At 56.3% G+C, this 19,157-nt stretch overlaps 6 protein-coding genes across 6 annotated transcripts; 5 read left to right on the forward strand and 1 right to left on the reverse strand.

The window, feature by feature from the left end:
- Positions 1 to 9: 9 nt before the first annotated feature.
- KVR01_004859 (uncharacterized protein) lies at positions 10 to 2,116 on the forward strand. Its single transcript, XM_044791295.1, has 3 exons — positions 10 to 980; positions 1,144 to 1,291; positions 1,356 to 2,116. Exons 1-3 carry the CDS (start codon positions 933 to 935, stop codon positions 1,622 to 1,624), a joined length of 465 nt encoding a protein of 154 aa, XP_044645304.1. The 5' UTR covers positions 10 to 932; the 3' UTR covers positions 1,625 to 2,116.
- A 153-nt stretch (positions 2,117 to 2,269) lies between these two features.
- Positions 2,270 to 4,880, forward strand: KVR01_005457 (uncharacterized protein). The gene is made up of 4 exons (XM_044790870.1): positions 2,270 to 2,454; positions 2,541 to 2,727; positions 2,870 to 4,468; positions 4,569 to 4,880. Exons 1-4 carry the CDS (start codon positions 2,377 to 2,379, stop codon positions 4,688 to 4,690), a joined length of 1,986 nt encoding a protein of 661 aa, XP_044645902.1. The 5' UTR covers positions 2,270 to 2,376; the 3' UTR covers positions 4,691 to 4,880.
- Positions 4,881 to 4,985: 105 nt separating this feature from the next.
- Positions 4,986 to 10,314, forward strand: KVR01_005534 (uncharacterized protein). The gene is made up of 2 exons (XM_044793800.1): positions 4,986 to 5,838; positions 5,945 to 10,314. The coding sequence occupies exons 1-2, from the start codon at positions 5,456 to 5,458 to the stop codon at positions 9,897 to 9,899; spliced, it is 4,338 nt and encodes a 1,445-aa protein (XP_044645979.1). The 5' UTR covers positions 4,986 to 5,455; the 3' UTR covers positions 9,900 to 10,314.
- A 204-nt stretch (positions 10,315 to 10,518) lies between these two features.
- Positions 10,519 to 12,340, reverse strand: KVR01_004997 (F1F0 ATP synthase subunit gamma). The gene is made up of 4 exons (XM_044788613.1): positions 12,056 to 12,340; positions 11,281 to 11,873; positions 11,072 to 11,205; positions 10,519 to 11,011 (listed from the first exon to the last, which is right to left on the reverse strand). Exons 1-4 carry the CDS (start codon positions 12,112 to 12,114, stop codon positions 10,883 to 10,885), a joined length of 915 nt encoding a protein of 304 aa, XP_044645442.1. The 5' UTR covers positions 12,115 to 12,340; the 3' UTR covers positions 10,519 to 10,882.
- Positions 12,341 to 12,437: 97 nt separating this feature from the next.
- On the forward strand, positions 12,438 to 16,341 carry KVR01_005687 (DNA topoisomerase 1). Its single transcript, XM_044791517.1, has 6 exons — positions 12,438 to 12,873; positions 13,007 to 13,230; positions 13,325 to 14,881; positions 14,935 to 15,186; positions 15,252 to 15,701; positions 15,752 to 16,341. The coding sequence occupies exons 1-6, from the start codon at positions 12,813 to 12,815 to the stop codon at positions 15,890 to 15,892; spliced, it is 2,685 nt and encodes an 894-aa protein (XP_044646132.1). The 5' UTR covers positions 12,438 to 12,812; the 3' UTR covers positions 15,893 to 16,341.
- Positions 16,342 to 16,909: 568 nt separating this feature from the next.
- KVR01_005724 (uncharacterized protein) lies at positions 16,910 to 19,156 on the forward strand. Its single transcript, XM_044788038.1, has 3 exons — positions 16,910 to 17,351; positions 17,413 to 18,305; positions 18,422 to 19,156. The coding sequence occupies exons 1-3, from the start codon at positions 17,252 to 17,254 to the stop codon at positions 18,824 to 18,826; spliced, it is 1,398 nt and encodes a 465-aa protein (XP_044646169.1). The 5' UTR covers positions 16,910 to 17,251; the 3' UTR covers positions 18,827 to 19,156.
- The last annotated feature ends 1 nt before the right edge of the window (position 19,157 follows it).

Consider the following 19,157-nt stretch of genomic DNA (forward strand, 5'->3'; position numbering starts at 1 on the left):
GCAAGGCTGCCCCACCACCGGTCTAGCACAGCCATCCTCGCCCCCTTTTTATAGATGGCCTGGGTGGTGGCCTTGGGCCCGGCCGTGGAGGCCATATGGGAGGCCCTGATGGATCTCTGAGCCATTGCAGCCGTGCTTGCGGCAAATGATATCCGAGAGAACCCACTAATTACGCTGCTACTTCAGTTCGAACGACGCACCCGGCACCGACTGACCGATGATAATTGTCCTGCTGCTTTGTCGGCGGGACTCAGGCTCACCATTACTATCAGCGCAGGCTTAGGCCGTGGTGGTTGTTGAGCATTTGGGACAAAGCTACGGCGGTAGCCGGCTACATACTCGGACTGTCAGGTCGATCACGGAAGCAGTCGTCGTTGCAGTCATCGTTGCAGTGACTAGCCACCCGAGCAGGCTAGTGCGGTTTCCCCAGCTTTCCAACGGACCGTCGACAAGTTAGGAGGTACATCCTACCAACAGTAGCGACTGTGCGTGCCACCAGAGTTGAAAGTTACTCGTTACCTTTCCACCTTCTAGGCAGCTCTCGAAACACACTACCCTACCTATCCTTCGTGTCTTTATACCCTAGGTATTTACCTAGGACGGGGGTCCTATTTGCCAAACTACCACTACCTGCCCAGGTGATTTCTGTTTGTCGCTGCAGCCTGGCTTGTGATAGATCCGTGACTGGCGTGTTTGGCCGGCACGCCTGCCTGCATCATTGCACATTTCTACAAAGGCTCCTCTGAAAGCCACGACGGCACCCCGGCGTGGCTGTAGGCCCCCGTCTGCCCTCCGAGTCGGCAATCCACATACACTAGGTACCTCCAACACCCAGCCCTGACGTATGCAGCCAGGGTCGCCTTCCCCTCGACGAGCCATCACAACTCCACCCACACCGACTACCTTTGCCTCCTCCTTTCTTTACACACACCATGGGTGCCAACTTTGCGCATAGGCGCCTCGGGAAAGAGTTGACAAAAGTATGTACATTGCCTCCATGTGTCTGTCTGCGCTCGCACGCCCAAGAGACCGCCACAGACCTCGCCAGTGGCCATCTGCTGGCAGGACTGTCACCCCTGCCACCACGCTCGAACCCCTCGCTTCACTTCTCGCGATCGCGAGCTGACTGAAATGCCATGACAGATCACTGGCAACCTCCCCGCTGGCATCTCTCTTGTGTCTGCCGACGACCTCGAGACTTGGTACCTGGATATCAAAGTCCTTGACGACAACCCGCTCTACCCAGATGTCTACAGGCTGATGTTCAGATTCGGACACCAGTACCCAATCGGTAAAGAACCCCGCAGATGGCCTCGATCTCTTTGTTAAAAAGCACGGGCTAATAGTCGGATCAGAGCCTCCTGAGGTGACCTTCGTCCAGAAGCCCGACCGCCCAATACCGATACACCCCCACATATATTCAAACGGCATCATCTGTCTCGACCTCCTGGGCCAGCAAGGATGGAGCCCGGTGCAGAACGTTGAGAGCGTGTGTATGTCACTGCAGAGCATGCTGACGGGCAACACCAAGAATGAGCGCCCGCCTGGAGACGAGGAATTCGTCCGGAGCAACCGACTGCGGCCGAGGGACATCGATTTTTACTACCACGATAATAAGGTCTGAGTGCGAACGAGCTCCCTCCGGCTCATTTTCCACGGAACCTCAGAGTTGACGGCGCGGCTTTGACGAGAAAATGGACACACAAAGGGAAGACACTGTTGTGTGTGTGTGTGTGTTTGTGTGTGCCCCTAGGGCTTCAGCGACGATTCATTGGAGTTTGGTTGGTTGCCATTTTCCTAGCGCTTTTGGGAAGCCTATAACTTCACGTGCCCTTTTCGATGTCCTTTTTGAACTCAGGTGCTAGGTTGGGTCCTTTAGAGGAAATCATCGTTTGGTGTGAGCATCATCAGATGCCCACAGATTGGGAAGGTCCATAAATAGAAAACCATTGCCCTAGTAAGGGTGAGCGTCAAGCCATCAGTCCATACAGTTGCGTACCTTGACGTCTGACGTATAAAATATTCGTGAGAGCCATGTAAGGAGGCAGTAGCTTGACAACATGACTCTGCCGACGGTCAACATATACACGTTCAAAACGTCGGCGTCCAATATGGGCGAGCCTGTCCAGACGTAAGGTCTGCACTATTCTATCATAGTGGACCAGGAATCTTATCAGGGGGATTTTGTTTATCGATTGATTAATCAAGCGCCGGCAGGCAGGCCATTGCTGGGGGGTGGGGCCGGGGACAGGCATCTAGCTCCCCTCAACGCGCTCCTAATCGCCTTGGGGCCCCGAGGAAGACGGTAGCCGATGTTGCGACCGTAGCTTTCGTCCTCCGCCCTGCCATTTCACCTCTGTCCATGGAGAGCCCATCATGGCTCCTCCGCTTGGGTTTGACACGGAGCAGATTAGAGACAAGTCCAGGAAGGACCTGCTCTACCTTCTCTCGGTAGTAAGTAAGGCGCCCGACACGGCTCCCACGGCAGTGCAAGCTCATGACCAGCTTCACTGACTTGGCGGGTTCGGCCTGCTGCATAGGTCCAGGGCAAGAAGAACCTCGTCATCGAGCAGAGCCTCGCTGGCCCCATCGGAACGGTCGTCAAGGTACAAACCTTGCAGGACTACGGTGTCGATAAGTTCTTCTTTTTAGAAAGCAACAACGTCTCGACTTCCCAGAGGAACGTTGTCTTCATCGCCCGCAATGCCCATGCTCAGGAAATCGCAAGTATGTTGCCATCTCACCGTGAACACCATGCAACCGCCGCTCCCATTCCGCCCCGTGCAGAGCTGGTGCTCGCCGGGATGGCTCTCACGACCTTGGGATGCACGGTGAGAGCCATCAGACCGCGCTGACATCCCCCCCTCAGACCAGATAAGACGATTGCAGCGTGAGAGCCAGACACCTCATGAGTTCCACATCTTCTGGGTGCCGCGACGTACCATAGTCTCCGACAAGATCCTTGAAGAGTCAGGTGTGCTCGGCGACGTCAACATCTCGGAGCTTCCCCTGTACTTCTTCCCGCTAGAGCGAGACGTCCTCTCTCTTGAACTCGAAGATGGGTTCAAGGATCTATACCTGTCGAAGGACCCTACCCCAACCTTCCTGCTCGCCCAAGCCCTGATGGGCATCCAACTTAAACACGGCTTGTTCCCCCGCATCACGGGCAAGGGCGACGGTGCCAAGAGGGTGGCCGAGCTGCTCTCTCGTATGAGACAGGAGCTTCTGGCCGGTGAGGTGGCTAGTGAACCCGACAAGAGCGGACTCAGCCCGAGCACGACAACCGAAGGCGTCATCATCATCGACCGCGAGGTCGACATGGTCACACCCCTTCTAACCCAACTGACATACGAGGGCTTAATTGATGAGGTCTTTGGCATTCAGAACAACCAGACTGAAGTCGACTCGACCATCGTTGGCGGTGCGCAACAAGCCGCTCAGAGCGCATCAGCAGCACCGGCATCCAGTAACCAGTCGAGAAGACGCAAAGTCCAGTTAGACTCGTCAGACACCATGTACGATCAGCTCCGAGACACGAATTTTGCCATCGTCGGCAATCTTCTCAACAAGGTCGCCCTACGCATTCAAAAGGATCTAGACAGCCGGCATACGACCAAAACAACAGCAGAATTGACAGACTTTGTGCGGAAACTGCCAGGCTATCAAGCAGAGCAGGCTAACCTCAAGATACACACGAACCTCGTGGAAGAGATCATCAAATACACACGCACCGACCAATTCAGCAAGCTTCTCGAAGTTCAACAAAACCTTGCGGCAGGCGCAGATCCGTCGTCTCAGTTCGACTCGATCGAGGAATTGGTTGCTCGTGACGCCCCGCTACCCGAGGTGCTTCGGCTTTTGTGCATCTACTCCTGCATCTCTGGCGGCATCAAAACCAAAGAACACGATCAATTACGCAAACTGGTCTTGCAAGGTTACGGATACCAGCACCTTCTGACCCTGCACAACCTGGAGAGACTACAGCTCTTCCTCCCCAGATCCTCGCCCATGGCGTCGATGATTCCAATGGGTGGTTCCACGGGCACAGCTGGTGAAAAGACCAACTATTCGACCTTGCGGAAATCCCTGCGGCTCATCGTAGATGAGGTCAACGAGCACAACCCGAACGACATAGCATACGTGTACAGCGGGTATGCCCCGTTGTCAATACGGCTGGTTCAATGCATAATCCAGAAGCAGTATTTGCTCTCCATGACCAAAGGCAACGGCGTATCAGGTGCTGCAGTTGCGAGCTCCGGCAGTCATGGCTGGAGGGGTTTTGAAGAGGCGGCCAAGCACGCGCGGGGCCAGACGTTTGATGAGCTTCAAAAAGGAGAGGACAAGGCAGTCAAGGCCCGGGCGCTACTTTCTGGAAACGGGCAGAAGAAAACAGTGTTTGTTGTGTTCGTGGGTGGAATCACCTTCACAGAGATTGCAGCGCTGCGCTTCATTGCAAAGCAGGAAGAAGGTTTGTCCCACCGCTTTTCCCGTGTCTGCACAGTCCAAAATCGCCTCTCATGCCCTCGACCTCGAACCTACCAATCGCTGACCCTGCTGGAATGTGACAGCCCGAAGAAACATTGTCATTTGTACGACCTCGATTATAAGCGGGAACAAGATGATGGCCACGGCGATTGAGAAGAATTCATTCGGACAGCCCGCTCGTCCTGCGGCAGGGGCAACGCAATGAAGAGGGCACGAAGGTGCAGGGCAGCACTGCCTGCGCCTCGTACCGAGGCAATTTGGCCGCCGGGCTGTTACTTGTCTGGCAGGCATTGCCAAACCAACTGAGTCGTAGAGGACTAGAAAGAGGAGCAATACAGAAACCCCAAGTCTCCGAGAGGCGGGTACATCCAGATTTACACATCACGTGATTCGCCCAACCAAGCTGCAAGGGATGGAAGAGCAGTCCTAGAAATGTGCTGTTCTTGCCCCGATCTCAGTTGCCTGTGTAATTAATTGCCTAGTAGGGCATATTGGCTGGCATCCGCCCAACATTTAGTGGTGCTCGTGTAGTAGCTGCACGGTTCTGCTTATTGATGACCGAAGCCAGAGCGTTCCGGGCCTGTTGGGCGGGTAGGCCTGACCTTCCAAACCAGCAAGGGCCGGCCCTGCTTTGCCCCTCCCCCCAGGCTGGTCTGATCTGCACTACTCATGAGACTGGCATCTTCTGAATATCAAGCACTGAGCATCTTTTTGATGCCATAAATTTGTTCACTGACCGGTCTCTGCAGCGTTCGGACTACGTTCCAATTACGCAATGGGGTCGCCTGGTTCCAACGCATGAGATATCCAGACTCGGTTCGATGGAGATGACCGGTGAGATTGGCGGCGACGATATCATCAATCCCAACCTCTCGAGCCCTCCCCTCGATTCTCCAGCGACTGCATACGCCGTCAAAACCCAAGACAATCGATACCCCCGCTCTAGCCAAAGCCGAGTCCCGAGCTCATAATGGGAACGAATTCGCGCAGTGCTCGATCTGGACAGAAAAGTGGCATTGGAAAGAGACCTGCACGGAGCAGCAATACCGGCTCCGAACCCCAGGTCCAGCACTCATCACCCGTATTACTCTCACCGGCTTCAACATCCTCGCCCCGGGCCACCTCCGCACCAAAAAGGAAAACCCTGGCCTCGGGCTCATCATCCCGCCGTAGCAGTACCAATTCTCGGGTATCCCGCAAGCCCGCGCGGCCTTCAGCTCCTCGACCTGAACCCGCGGAGGAAACCGACGAGTTCATCGCCGACATCATCGTCGTGAACACAGACTCACCAGACCACCTCGACGATATGGGTGATGAGGACCCCGAGTCGTTAGTGACGGGGGACAACTCCATGTATGTTGCTCAGCTCTCTCGGCCCTCACGTGATCCGGCCTCTGTACCGTAGACGCCCCGTGTTGCCATGCATATCCGCTGTTATTTCTGACGACAGACCCTTCAGGTCGGATTCTTACGACGCTCATGCTCATCAGCAGCCTTCGCCTGACCATCATGCCGCTGTTGAGGCGGCCTCGGAGTCGGCTGAGACGCGGTCGGAGTTGGCAAACACAGGTCTTCCAAGCACGAATGCATCTGAGCCAGCAGGGGCTGGGGAAACTGCACGAGAATGGAAACCTGCAGACGAAAGCTCTGAAAAAGCTCCAGGCCCAGATTTGATGAGAACGGAGGTGATGCCCTTGGAATCGTCGTTAGCAGACCCGGATCCTGTTGATATGGACTGTGCTGCATCACAGCCGACCAAAGAAGACGAAGCTTTCGAAGAACTTTTGTTCCCAACGACCCGACATGAGGACGTGCCCGACATGACCACTTTGACGAACGAGCCTTCTATTACCGAGGCGGTGGGGGATATGGCGCACCAGGAAAGGAAGTCCGGGGGCGTGGGAGATCCAACAACAGAGTCGGACCAGCCAGCAACACAGCCTGCAGAAGTGGAAGCCCCAGCAGAATCCAGTTCGATGGTGAATCCGGACACCCCTGGCTTGGAAGTGAATGGTTTCGAGAACGGTGTAGTGGACGCATTGGTGCCCACCGCCTCCCTCTATTCAACCCGCGCAGACCACGCTTCTCCACTCTCTGAAGAAACAGGTACTGAAGAGAAAGATTCGGCCGATCCAGAACCCACTCCCACTGAGCCGATAGGTGAAAACGCCAACGACCATTCACCCATCGAAAACAATGATAGTGAACTGGGGTCGCACAACGAGTTCCTGAAGGTGCCTGGGCAAAGCTCAAACCCAGCACCATCAAGCTCTGATTTGAGTGATCTCACGGACCTGGATGATATTTCTCCGTCAAAAGCTTCGAAGACTAGTGAAGAAGCATTAGCAGTGGAGGGAATAGCTGGTCACGGTGACGAGGCTTCCCCAGAGCTTAGCGAGGTTGTCTCTGCTGATCTAGTATCCCCTGACGCGGCGCATCTCGACTCGACCCCAGCGAAATCGGCTATAAGCCACCTGATAGGAGAGTCACGACATTCCTTCGCCTCATCGGCTTCGGCCCCGACCGAGCAATCGGGATTATCTTCAAAACCACCATCCGTCTCTAGTAAAGCGACAACTCCCTTCGACACCGGTAGCCCCAGAGAAGCGCTAAGCCAGCCAACCGCCTCGACTCCAATACCCGCGCCCATCGCCAGGGTTCAGCCGCGGTTGCGGAGGGTACAGTATAATGTGCGCCCGAAAGTGTCCATTCCTGCAGACTTGACACCGCAAGAATACGCCATGGAGTGCATCGAGGCCGCGGAGAATTCACGTCTGAACCCCTACGCACTGCACCAAGAGGAGTATCACATATTGCGTTATCATCTCAGCCACGCACAGGTCACGACCTATTTGAATATCCGAAACGGCATACTCAGACTCTGGGTGAGGAACCCCCAGATCGCCGTCACGAGAGAAGAAGCAATCGGGTGTGCCAGGGACACCCGCTGGTTCGATGTTGCGAACGTTTGTTTCGATTGGCTGGTCCGTCGTGGTTTCATAAACTACGGCTGTGTTGAAATTCGCCAACCAAGGAAGAACGCCTCCGCCGAGGACCCACAACCACGGAAAAGGAAGACTGTGGTGGTGATCGGGGCTGGGTTCTCCGGTCTTGGATGTGCCAGGCAGTTGGAAGGACTCTTCACGCAGTATTCAAAGCGATTCCGCAGCATGGGCGAAGATCCGCCTCGGGTGGTTGTGCTGGAGGGCAGAAACCGAGTTGGAGGGCGAGTCTACTCCCGTGCTTTCCATACTCTACCAGATACTGCCCCGGGTATATTCCGAGGTAAACGCTTCACTGCCGAGATGGGCGGCATGATAATCACCGGCTTCGACAGGGGCAACCCGTTGAACATCCTCGTGAGGGGGCAGCTGAGCTTGCCATATCATTGTTTACGGAGCGACATGTCTCTCTATGACACCAATGGGACAGCCGTTGACCCTGCTCGTGACGAGATGGTTGAGCACCTGTTCAACGCATGTCTCGACCGGGTGAGCGAGTATAAGTTCAAATCACTACAGTCCAAGCTGATCGAAGGAAACCATGACCTCATCGACGAAGGCCGTGATAGCACTGCTGAGGGCCACAAAACCATCGCTTTCGAGGAGGAAAAGGCTGCTTCCCAGCCTCATGCTCCGCCTGTCTCACAACAAAATGTCACACCTGAGACTCACCTAGTCCCCGTGTCCACGGACCGTATGACCGGGAAAGTCCACGTCGAGCCTGGCACCCCTGGATCCACTAGGGCTGCATTCAAGGCTGTGTCACTCGGCTGGACCTTGAAGCCTGGCGTACAGGAGACGAGGGACATAGACCTAGATGCTGCGGCTAATGACAGAAGCGCTACGCTTGGCTCAGTTGTGGACGAGGCCTTGATGCAGCACAGAGAGATACTCGATCTTAACGCTCAGGATTTCAGACTATTAAATTGGCACATTGCAAACTTGGAGTATAGCAATGCCACAAACCTCAACCGCCTCAGCCTCAAGGGTTGGGATATCGATGCTGGCAATGAGTGGGAGGGCAAGCACACCATGGTAGTTGGCGGATATCAAAGCGTTGCCAGAGGCCTTTCAATGCTTCCGACGCCTCTCAACATACGACACAAGGCGCCTGTGAAGCGTATCACGTACGTCACGGAAGCAGCGACAGGCCCATCCAGGATCGACCTAGAGGATGGACAATCTGTTGAGGCCGACTATGTTGTCAATACTATCCCCTTAGGCGTCCTGAAGCAAGCAAGTATCGAGTTCCAACCGCCCCTACCTTCATGGAAGACTGACGCCATCGAACGCCTTGGTTTTGGTGTCCTGAACAAGGTTATTCTTGTATACAAAGATGCATTCTGGGACAAGGATCGGGACATATTCGGGACTCTACAGACTCCCACCAATCGTCTAAGTTTGAATCAGAAAGATTACGTCTCGCGCCGCGGTCGCTTCTTTCAGTGGTTCAACGTCAGCAACACGACCGGCATGCCTTGTCTTCTTGCGTTGATGGCCGGCGATGCAGGTTACGACACCGAGATCACACCTAATGACGAACTGATTGCTGAAGCCACCGAGGTCCTGCGTATGCGATACGGTGCTCGGGTGCCATCACAGCCGCTAGAAGCCGTTGTGACCAGATGGGAGTCGGATCGGTTCGCGCGGGGCAGCTATTCGAATGCTGGAGTCAAGATGCAGGCTGAAGATTACCAAATCATGGCTCGTCCCATCGGCAACCTTCACTTCGCCGGCGAGCATACTATCGTCACGCATCCTGCTACCGTCCACGGCGCCTATCTCTCCGGCCTGCGAGCCGCATCAGACATTATAGAGGAGATGCTTGGCCCCATTGAGATACCGCTTCCTCTAGTTCTGCCGAGGGAGACTTCTGCCTCGCTGAAGCGGAAGGCCGAGGAAGAGAACAAGGATCCCATGCAAGCCCGCCTCGAGGCCTATGAAATGGAGATCCAAGAGCACATCTATTCCAGGCTTGGTCCCTACCCCATCAAACCCTCCAAAGTGGCCGGAAACCCCTATCTCTTGTTCAACAAGGCGCACTACGAGGAAGGACGCAGGCGCTGCGAGGAGGGCAGGCGCACGGGCAAGGGCAAACCCAGCCCCAATGAGGTGCGGACTATGACATCCAAGATGTGGAAGGAGGCCACACCCGAGGTGCGGCAGCCTTTTGAGGATGCGGCTGAAGAACAGAAGCGGAACTATTCCCAGGCGCTGAAGGACTGGACCGCAGCAGCAGCCAAATGGGACAAAGATGCTGTCGAGCTGAGGCAGGTATATGTCAGGGAGCACCCCTACGTAGCCGACCCGAAGCAGCTCGCCACAGATGGAGCCGCATCTGGGGGCGGTGGGAGGAGGGCGAAGAGGGTCGAGAGCTACGCGGAGGAGGAAAGTGATCTTGACATGGAGTAATCGGCGGGCGAATGGTTGTTTACCATACTCTTTCCTTTTCTGTTGTGGGCTTGGATTGGCAGCTCATGTCTGCCGGTGGTAACGTGTCTTCCCAGGTGGCACAAGGAGTGTTGTAACGGAGGCGAACGTGGATGCGGCATCGAGACACGGATCATTATTACGCATGGTTGGTGTTTTGGGGAGGCCGGGGCGCCCCCGCTGGACACGTTTGCTTTCTGCTTCCATTGTGTCTGTCTCTTTGGCTCCGGGATATTATCTCCCTCACACTCATATACACATACAACAGGCCACATAACTAGAACAGATTAACTCACTCAGAGGCACATGTTCTAGAATGCACGCCACAGTCATCCGATGCCCCAGTGACGGTGAGGGCTGTCGTGCCTGCTACCATATTCACGCCAGTTGGATTCTGGGATATCTCAGAATGGAATGAAACCGAATTCAAGTGCACGATGTGAGGACCCAAGCGGGAGCTTCGGACAGTTTAAAGAGTGCATCATCCCTTGTTCGGGTCGCCTTAAATGACGGTGGCATACTGCGCCTGCAACTTGCGGTCCAAGCCACAGACGGTCCTGTTGCTATGTCAGCGCCGCCTCAGGCGGGTGGGGAGCCGGCCGTGGAGGTCTGGTTCGCTTTACGTTACAGCTTTGAGGAGCGGTTCCCCAGTATTGGGGAAGACAAGCTGTGGCGCACTCCCAGGGGTATTGTCATCTACTGTGAATTAGGCTGCGTGGTGGCCAGATCACAGCCGCATGTCATTCACGTGAACGGAGAGCGGTCCGAGGAATTTACCCGGAGCATGTGGAGGCAAACAATTCAACCTCTTGAATCTCTCTCTCTCTCTTTGCTCTACTAATCTTGGTACACGGGCCGGACGAAGCCCGTTGGTATGTGTTGTCACAAAGGGAAATTTGTTAAGATTCCGTCCATCCGGACCTTGGCAACGTGCCCCAGCATTTCTTCTACCTGCCGCTCTGCATCTACATGTCTGCCGAGGCAGTGGCACCGGTGATAATTTCAACCAGTTCACCGGTAATGACGGCTTGTCGGGTGCGGTTGAAAAGAATCTGGTACTTGTTGATCATCTCGCCGGCGTTCTTGGAGGCGTTCTGTAGAGCGAGTCAGCGTCTTCTCCCAGAAAGCAAACACGCACACATCGCATTACTTACGTCCATGGCGTTTCGGCGAGCAGACTGCTCGCAAGCGTGACCCTCAGCGAGACCCCAGTAGATGGCGTTGGCGAGAGCGTACTCCTGCAGGTTGGGCAGGAGCTCCTCGTCAATCTCGAACGCAGAGAAGTTTTCTGGAAGCGGCGTCAGCAAAGAACAAGCACGGATGCTAATTGAGTCTTTTCATCAAAGGGGCCCTGAGCACGTACGGGAAGCCTTAATAGCATCCTCGGAGAAGGCGTCAATCTCGGCGGCCTCGTAGCTCTGGGCGTTGATGAACTTGTTGTAGAGCACCTTGATCGAGGCGTACTCGTGGGGCAGGTTGACGATCTGGTCGGCGATGGCCTGGGCATCGGCAAAGGTGGGGACATCCTTGCCGACGCCAGCGAAGCTGAGCTGGATGTCCTTGGCCTGGGTTCGCGACAGCTGGGCCTTGCACTTTTCACCAAGGATGACGAGCTCGTAGGCGTTGGGCTTCTCGGCAAACTGACGGCGGATGTAGCGGGAAAGACCGGAGTGGACACCGCCACAAAGGCCCTTGTCGGAGGAACAGACAACATAGAGGGTCTTCTTGTCCTCGCCCTCGAGGGGCTTGGTCTCGGCCTGTTCGAAGACCTCCTTGGAAGTCTCACCGTAGGTCTTGGACTCGTTCATGGCCCGCTGGGCACGGGTGAGCTTGGTCGAGGCCACAATCTTCATGGTGTTGGTGATCTTCTCGATGTTGCGGATGGACTTGAGACGGCCCTCGATTTCTCGCAGCGTCGCATAGCCGGCGGCAGCATGAGGGGCGGACGTGACGGCGCTGTTTTGGTTCAAGAAGACATGTCAGCTTGCTGGTTCCGAAGCCGCTCCCTCCATCACAATTGGGGACTTGTGCATCGACCCAGTCAAGAGTATCCAATGCCACGTCCCGTCCGTGCTCGTGGAGGCTGAGGTGGGCGGCGATGCAGAGTCGCGGCCCGGTCGCCAGCGTCAAACACATACCGAGAGGGAAACGCAGCTCCAGCTCTCAGAGCCGGCCGCGCAGCTCTAGACAGCATCATGGCTTCGAGGGTTGGAGTGTGGAATGCTCTGCCGGCGGTGGCTCGATTGAGCAGTGACGATCGGAGAGCCAATTGATCGGGGCGGGGGTGGTTGGCAGGAGGGTGCGCAAGAAGCTCTCTCCGGTCTGTAAGTCTCTCAAATGATGCTGCTGCAGGTCGCGAGCCGTCTTCTTTTCGCCCCGTCCCCGAACCGGCTTGGGCCCGTCACGTGCGATAGGAATACGGCAGGGGTGGACGCCAAGCCTGTCTGGATCCCCGGAGGCAGGCACTCGGGTCGGTACCTACAGCCAGGTACCCTCCTCGCCATTGCGCCAGTCAGTCTTCAGTCTTTGCGCGCCCGCCCTGGCCATCGATCCTCTCCCTCGTCCCTCTCTTCTCACTTCACTTTGGCTTAACTCTCTTTGGTTTTTTCTGGTCCGTCTATATCTTCGCAACGCTCACTGTCCACCGCAAGTTCCCACCAAACAGAAAAAAACTTTCGAGCTGCCCCCCCAACGCCACCCGCCTAGCCAGCTCGGGCTCTGGTGAACTGCTCCTTCACCCTCTTGCGCTTACTTTAGCTTCCCTTTCCTTTTGCACACCCGAGTCCTCAGACCTCCTTCCCTCACCCACGGCCGTCTGGGCTACCCTGAGGACACGGCACACACACGCACACGCACCACCCTCTCGAATCATTCGACTCGTCCACACCATCAGCCATGTCTTCGTACAGCGACTCTGACGATGACATGCCTCTGGCAAGGTCCAACGGCAACCACCGTAAGTGACCCGCCTCAACCACTTCCAACCTGCCACTCGTCACCTCGATCATCTGCTCCCCTGTAGTTCCATCGTTACCCCCAAAGGGCGTCTGTCGTTCACCTTGCTGACCGATGCCGATGGTTTTGTGAAGTCTCGGCTTCCAAGATCTCGAAGGCCGACGACGAGGCTATGGACGGGTCCGTTTCCAAATCACAGCCGTCTGCCGCAGGCATCTCAATTCGAAATGGCCCAATCGACGATGATTCGATGGACATAGATCAACCAAATGGCACTGCAAAGAGGAAGTCACGCGCCTCGATCAGCAACAATGTCAGCTACAAGGACCAATCCGATAGCGATGACGAAATTCCTCTGGTACGTTCTTGCATCGTCGAGACCTTGGTGGAGCTCTTGAGTGCGGCTAAGCCGCTTTTTGACATGTGCGCTCTCGGGCTGACAAAACATCCAGGCCAAACGCCCCAAGAAGGCCCCCAAGCAGAGCGATGACAGCGATGAGCAGCCGATAGCAGCCAAGAAGCTGCCACCTTCGTACAAGGAGACGGCCCTTCCCGACGACTCCTCCGACGATGACAAGCCTCTTGGTGCAAAATTAGCCAAGAAGAAGGCTCAGATCGAGAAGAAGGCGGAGAAGGAGGCCAAGGCTATTCGAGCGCACGATGCCAAGGTCAAGAAGCCCGCTCCAAAGAAGGCTGTTAAGAAGGAGGACTCATCATCCGATGAGCCGCTGGCCAAGCCGGTTAAGAAACAGTCGAACGGGACCGTCTCGAAGGCCAACGGTGTCAAGACCGAGAAGAAGGCTCCTGTCAAAGGCAAGGTCGCGGCACCAAAGAAAGCGGCGGCCAAGGCCAAGGATAAGTCGCCCGATGAGGATGAGGATGAGGATGTTCACGAGTGGTGGAACGAGCCGAAACCTGAAGACGACAGCATCAAGTGGAACACACTCGAGCACAATGGTGTGTTGTTTCCCCCACCATACGAGCCATTGCCGAAGAATGTCAAGCTCTTGTATGATGGCACTCCCGTGGACCTGCACCCCGACGCAGAAGAGGTTGCGGGCTTTTTCGGCTCCATGCTCAACTCGACCCAGAACGTCGAGAATCCTGTTTTCCAGAAAAATTTCTTTGGCGACTTCAAGGAAATCTTGCAAAAGACCGGAGGTGCCAAGGACAAGAACGGGAACAAGGTCGACATCAAAGAATTCTCCAAGCTTGATTTCACTAGAATTTACGAGCATTACAAGGCGATATCCGAGGCGAAGAAAGCCTGGACCAAGGAGCAAAAGCAAAAAGCCAAGGAGGAGAAACAGAAGTTGGAGGAGCCGCTGCAGTACTGCAAGTGGAACGGGCGCAAGGAGAAGGTTGGAAACTTCCGTGTCGAACCTCCTTCGTTGTTCCGAGGCCGGGGCGAGCACCCCAAGACTGGCAAGGTCAAGAAACGGGTGATGCCTGAGCAGGTCACCATCAACATCGGGAAAGAAGCCAAGGTCCCTTCTCCGCCACCAGGGCACAAATGGAAGGCAGTCCAGCACGACAACAAAGCAACCTGGCTAGCCATGTGGCAGGAGAACGTCAACGGCAACTACAAATACGTCATGCTTGCCGCCAGCGCCTCCGTCAAGGGCAAGGCAGATATGGCCAAGTTCGAGAAGGCTCGCCAGCTCAAGAAGCACATCGATTTCATCCGCAAGGACTACACCAAGAAGCTGAAGAGTGAGGTCATGCAGGAGCGCCAGATGGCCACTGCGATGTATCTGATCGACAAGTTCGCGCTCAGAGCTGGAAACGAGAAGGACACGGACAACGAAGCCGACACTGTGGGCTGCTGTTCCCTCAAGTTCGAGCACTTGACGCTTCGGGAGCCAGACACGGTCATCTTCGATTTCCTAGGCAAGGACAGCATCCGATTCTACGATGAGGTCAATGTCGACCGCCAGGTCTTCAAGAACTTGAAGATGTTCAAGAAGCCTCCCAAGGAGGACGGGGACGACATATTTGACCGCGTTAATGTGAGTTCCCCGCCTTGTCCGGTCTGTGCCACAGAAAATACTGACAGTGACAGACGTCGCAACTGAATAAGCATCTGTCCAACTACATGCAAGGGCTGACGGCCAAGGTCTTCCGTACCTACAACGCCTCTTGGACCATGTCGAATCTGCTGCAGAAGCTCGACGTCAAGTCGCACAAGAACGCCACCATCAACGAGAAGGTCAAGCTCTACAATGACTGCAATCGTGAGGTGGCCATCCTCTGCAACCACAAGCGGACCGTAGGGGCTAGCCACGAGCAGGCAATGGAGAAGCTTGGTGACCGGGTAGGCCCACCCTACCCCCTGACGGGACTCGGGGCGTGAGAGACTTGCTAACGATGATCGCGTAGATCAAAGGCCTGAAGTACCAGAGATGGAGGGTGAAGATGATGATCCTGGACGTCGACATCAAGATGAAGAAGAAGAAAGGAGCGGCGTACTTTGAGAGGGAGCCGGAGCTGACTGACGAGTGGGTCCTCAACCACCAGGCCTTCCTCGTCGAGGAACAGCGCACCAAGATCACCAAGAAATTCGAAAAGGACAACGAGAAGCTTGTCGCGGAGAAGAAGAAGCCACTTCCGGAGAAGGAGCTCAAGGAGCGGCTCAAGGTAGCGACTGAGCTCGAGAAGAAGTTCAAGAAGGAGAACAAGACCAAGAAGGTCGAGGCGGAGGGCAAGGGCCCCACGGTGGCCAAGCTCGAGACGAACATTGAGAAGATTGAGGAGAGGATCAAGAACCTTGAGGCCCAGTCTGCTGACCGTGAAGGCAACAAGGAGGTTGCCTTGGGGACTTCGAAGATCGTGAGTGTCACTTGTGCGTGTGCGGGTTTCCATTTACTGATCTGTGGCAGAACTACATCGACCCACGGCTCAGTGTTGTCTTCTCCAACAAGTTCGACGTGCCGATCGAGCGGCTGTTCCCAAAGACTCTCCGTGAGAAGTTCACTTGGGCGATCGCCTCGATCGGTGACGACGATGCCTGGGAGTTCTAATCCTTTGTCCGCGCGGAGGTCCAGCAGCCACATCATCATCATCATACAGTACGTATTAATAGTCGACTGGGCCCAATGCCAGGGCGAGCGAGCCCTCAGAAATGGACGTGGACGCGGACCCGGGCGGCAGTTGGACGGTACATTTCTTGGTTCGTCGATGGGTCTAGCAACTGCCAGGCATGCAAACCTTGTTACTAGACGACGCGACGGGAAGCATTCTGCAAGGGGCATCAATCTGCCATCGTGATAAAACCATTTGAATGCTCACCGCCTCATAGAGAGGGTGCTAGATGCGCCTTAGAAGCACACGGACGTTCCGGCTCGGTCCGCAGAGTAGAGACAAGGTTTGTGGAAACAATGCTGAGGCAGCAAAACAAACCCAAACAAACAGGAAAATTGCTAGAGGAAGCGATGATTTTACATAGTTAAAGAGTAAATCGTTTTCATCATTATATCGCCCAGCGGCGCCGAGTGAATTAATTGTGTGCAGGATTGTGCTTCTCTGTGTGTAGTACGTGAATGATTCTACAGTGCAGCGTGCCGAGGCGGCGGCCAGCAGGACTTGTCTCGGCCCAGCAGCCCAGTCGAGTTTCCGCCTCGCACTGCAAGCAAACGGGGCCGAGTCAGGGCAGGCATCAGAGTGTCTTTTATTAGTGTTTGGCTCCGCCGAAGCTACCTAGGCATGCCGGCTGGCTGGTTGCTTGGGACATGTGACACTGCTGGGATCTGTCGAGGTACTCGGTATGTGCCTTGCTGAGCTCCATGAGTGCGGTGGGCTCGCTCTCAACGGAGTAGATACGGAGTAGTAGTAAGTAGCTCGGCAGAGCCTGACGTCACGGGAGCTGGACTCGAGCTTCGCAGTCCCAGGGAAATGGTCCCCCTTTGTTGCCGCGGCGGGTGAGGATTGGACCGGACACACTAACAGCATCTGACAGCTGGGTTGGGCGGGGCCCGTTAGGGCCGTTAGGGGGCTTAGCCCTTCCAGCCTCCTCCCCAACCACCTCAATTCAGATGGGAGGCAACGGCCGGCGGCTCCAATCAAAACAAACACATGGGTGGGCTGCAACGGTCCCACGTCGACAACGGCTTGTTATTCACACCCACACCCACACCCACACCCATGCTTCCCTGGCTCCTCTCAGCGACGTGGTGGCCGCCTGGCAGCTGGATGACGCTGCCTGCGGACCGTTTGGGCCAAGGTCCGGACCGCCTCGTTTGATTTGACGAGGCTGGGGAGGAAAAGCGCACCTGGGCACTTATAACCCAACCCACAAGGCACGACACGACACGACGCCTCGTCTCGCCAACTTGGTCCTCGACGTCTCCTGCCAGTCCTCCCACGCGACCACGGCCAACACCATGTTCCTCACCAGGTCATTACGGGCAGCCGCCGCGACCGCGCTTCTGGCCGGCCTTGCGACGGCCCAGACAACTACCGACTGCAACCCCACACAGACAAGTAGGTCCCTCACCACGGCTCTGCGGCTTTGTCCTCGTCGCCTACTAACAGCACGTCCCAGCATGCGACGCAAAGCCCGCTTTGGGCATGGCAATCAACGTCGACTTCACCCAGGGTGAGGTCAACTCGTTCACTGCAAGTGGTGGGACGCCAACCTACGGCTCTGACGGCGTCACTTTCACCATCAGCAAGTCGGGCGACGCCCCGCAGCTCAACAGCGTCTTCTACCTCATGTTCGGCAGGGTCGACATCACCATGAAGTGCGCCCCCGGCACCGGCATTGTCACCTCTGTCGTGCTCCAGTCCGACGACCTCGACGAGATAGACATGGAGTTCCTCGGCGTCGACAACTCCCAAGTCCAGACCATGTATTTTGGCAAAGGCCAGAGGGCCCCGGACCCGCTCGTTTATGCCTCCGCCCCGAACAATCAGGACCAGTTTGTCACCTACTCCTTCGACTGGACCTCGGACCGCATCGTCTGGTCCGTCGGCGGCAGCGACGTGCGCGTCCTCGAGTCCTCCTCGTACCCCGAGTACTACCCGCAGACCCCCATGCAGCTCAAGTTCGGCATCTGGGCCGGCGGCGACCCCAGCAACCCCGAGGGCACCGTCGCCTGGGCCGGCGGCTCGACCGACTACTCCCAGGGGCCCTTCTCCGCCACCGTGCAGAAGGTCGAGGTCACCGACTACTCCACCGGCAGCAAGTACTCGTACGGCGACATGTCCGGCACCTGGGAGTCCATCCGGAGCGAGGGTGGCGAGATCAACGCCAACGCGGACCAGGCCGCCACTGTCACCACCGTGACAGGCTCGACCACCTCGACCGGCTCCGCCAACTTCCCCGGCAGCGGAATCGCGGGCGGCTCGTCTACCGCCGCCTCGAGCGTCGATGCCATCCCCAGCGGCTGGCGCATGACTTCGAGCGGCAAGATTGTGCCCAACAGCTCGACAGCGGTTAGTACGTTGAAAAGATCAACCTCTGGGGAGGACCCTTTGAGGGGCCCTCCCTCCACTCTGATTCACTGAGCCATCTCACAAAGAGAACAGAACAAGCTGACAAGAGCTCACAGGGCCCCCTCACAACCTCTTCCTCGCTGCAGTCCTCGCCCTCTCCGTCCTCGCTGCCCGGGCAAGCGGCTCCTGGAGGTGAGGAGACCATCACCACCTGGGACGGACAAGGGTTTGCGACCACAATAACACAGCCCTCGGGCTGGGCGACGGCGACAAGAAGCTACAACGACCAGGGCTTCCCCGTGTCGACTAGCGACGCGAGCGCGAGCGCGCCGCCTGAGGCCCCGCCTCTCGCCGGCCAGCAGCAGAGCAACAGCAAGGCCGGCGGGTCCAGGTCCGGGTCCGGGTCCGGGTCTTCCTCGGACGGCGTCCGGTCGTTCCCCCCCGCCGGCAACGCGTGTGGGCTGTGGGTGCTACTCGCCGCGCCGCTGGTGATGTTCCTTGCTGGCGTGGTCGTCGTTTGAGGCAACCCAGTCGACAAGACATAAACACACACGACTGGATATGAGCTCATGACCCGCTATGCATTGAACGCTCTGTACGAATTGGATGGTTTGATTTTGCTGGGGCTTGGAGGCGAGCGGTGGCATCTTGGAAATAAATGCCTTTCATGGCCGGGTCAGAGGCGCTTTGAATACCTCTGGGGGCAGACTGGCTTGTAATGGCGTTTGGGGAATAACCCTGCTTTGGCAGCGGCAGGCACATAGCGACGAGACCGGACGTTGGCGGATTTGCCAATCATAGCAGAAACATACATAATCTACATAAAATCTAATGGGAAGTCTTGCACGGAGT

Source organism: Diaporthe batatas (genome assembly GCF_019321695.1).
Source record: "Diaporthe batatas strain CRI 302-4 chromosome Unknown Contig00005, whole genome shotgun sequence".
Classification (NCBI taxonomy): Eukaryota; Fungi; Ascomycota; class Sordariomycetes; order Diaporthales; family Diaporthaceae; genus Diaporthe; species Diaporthe batatas.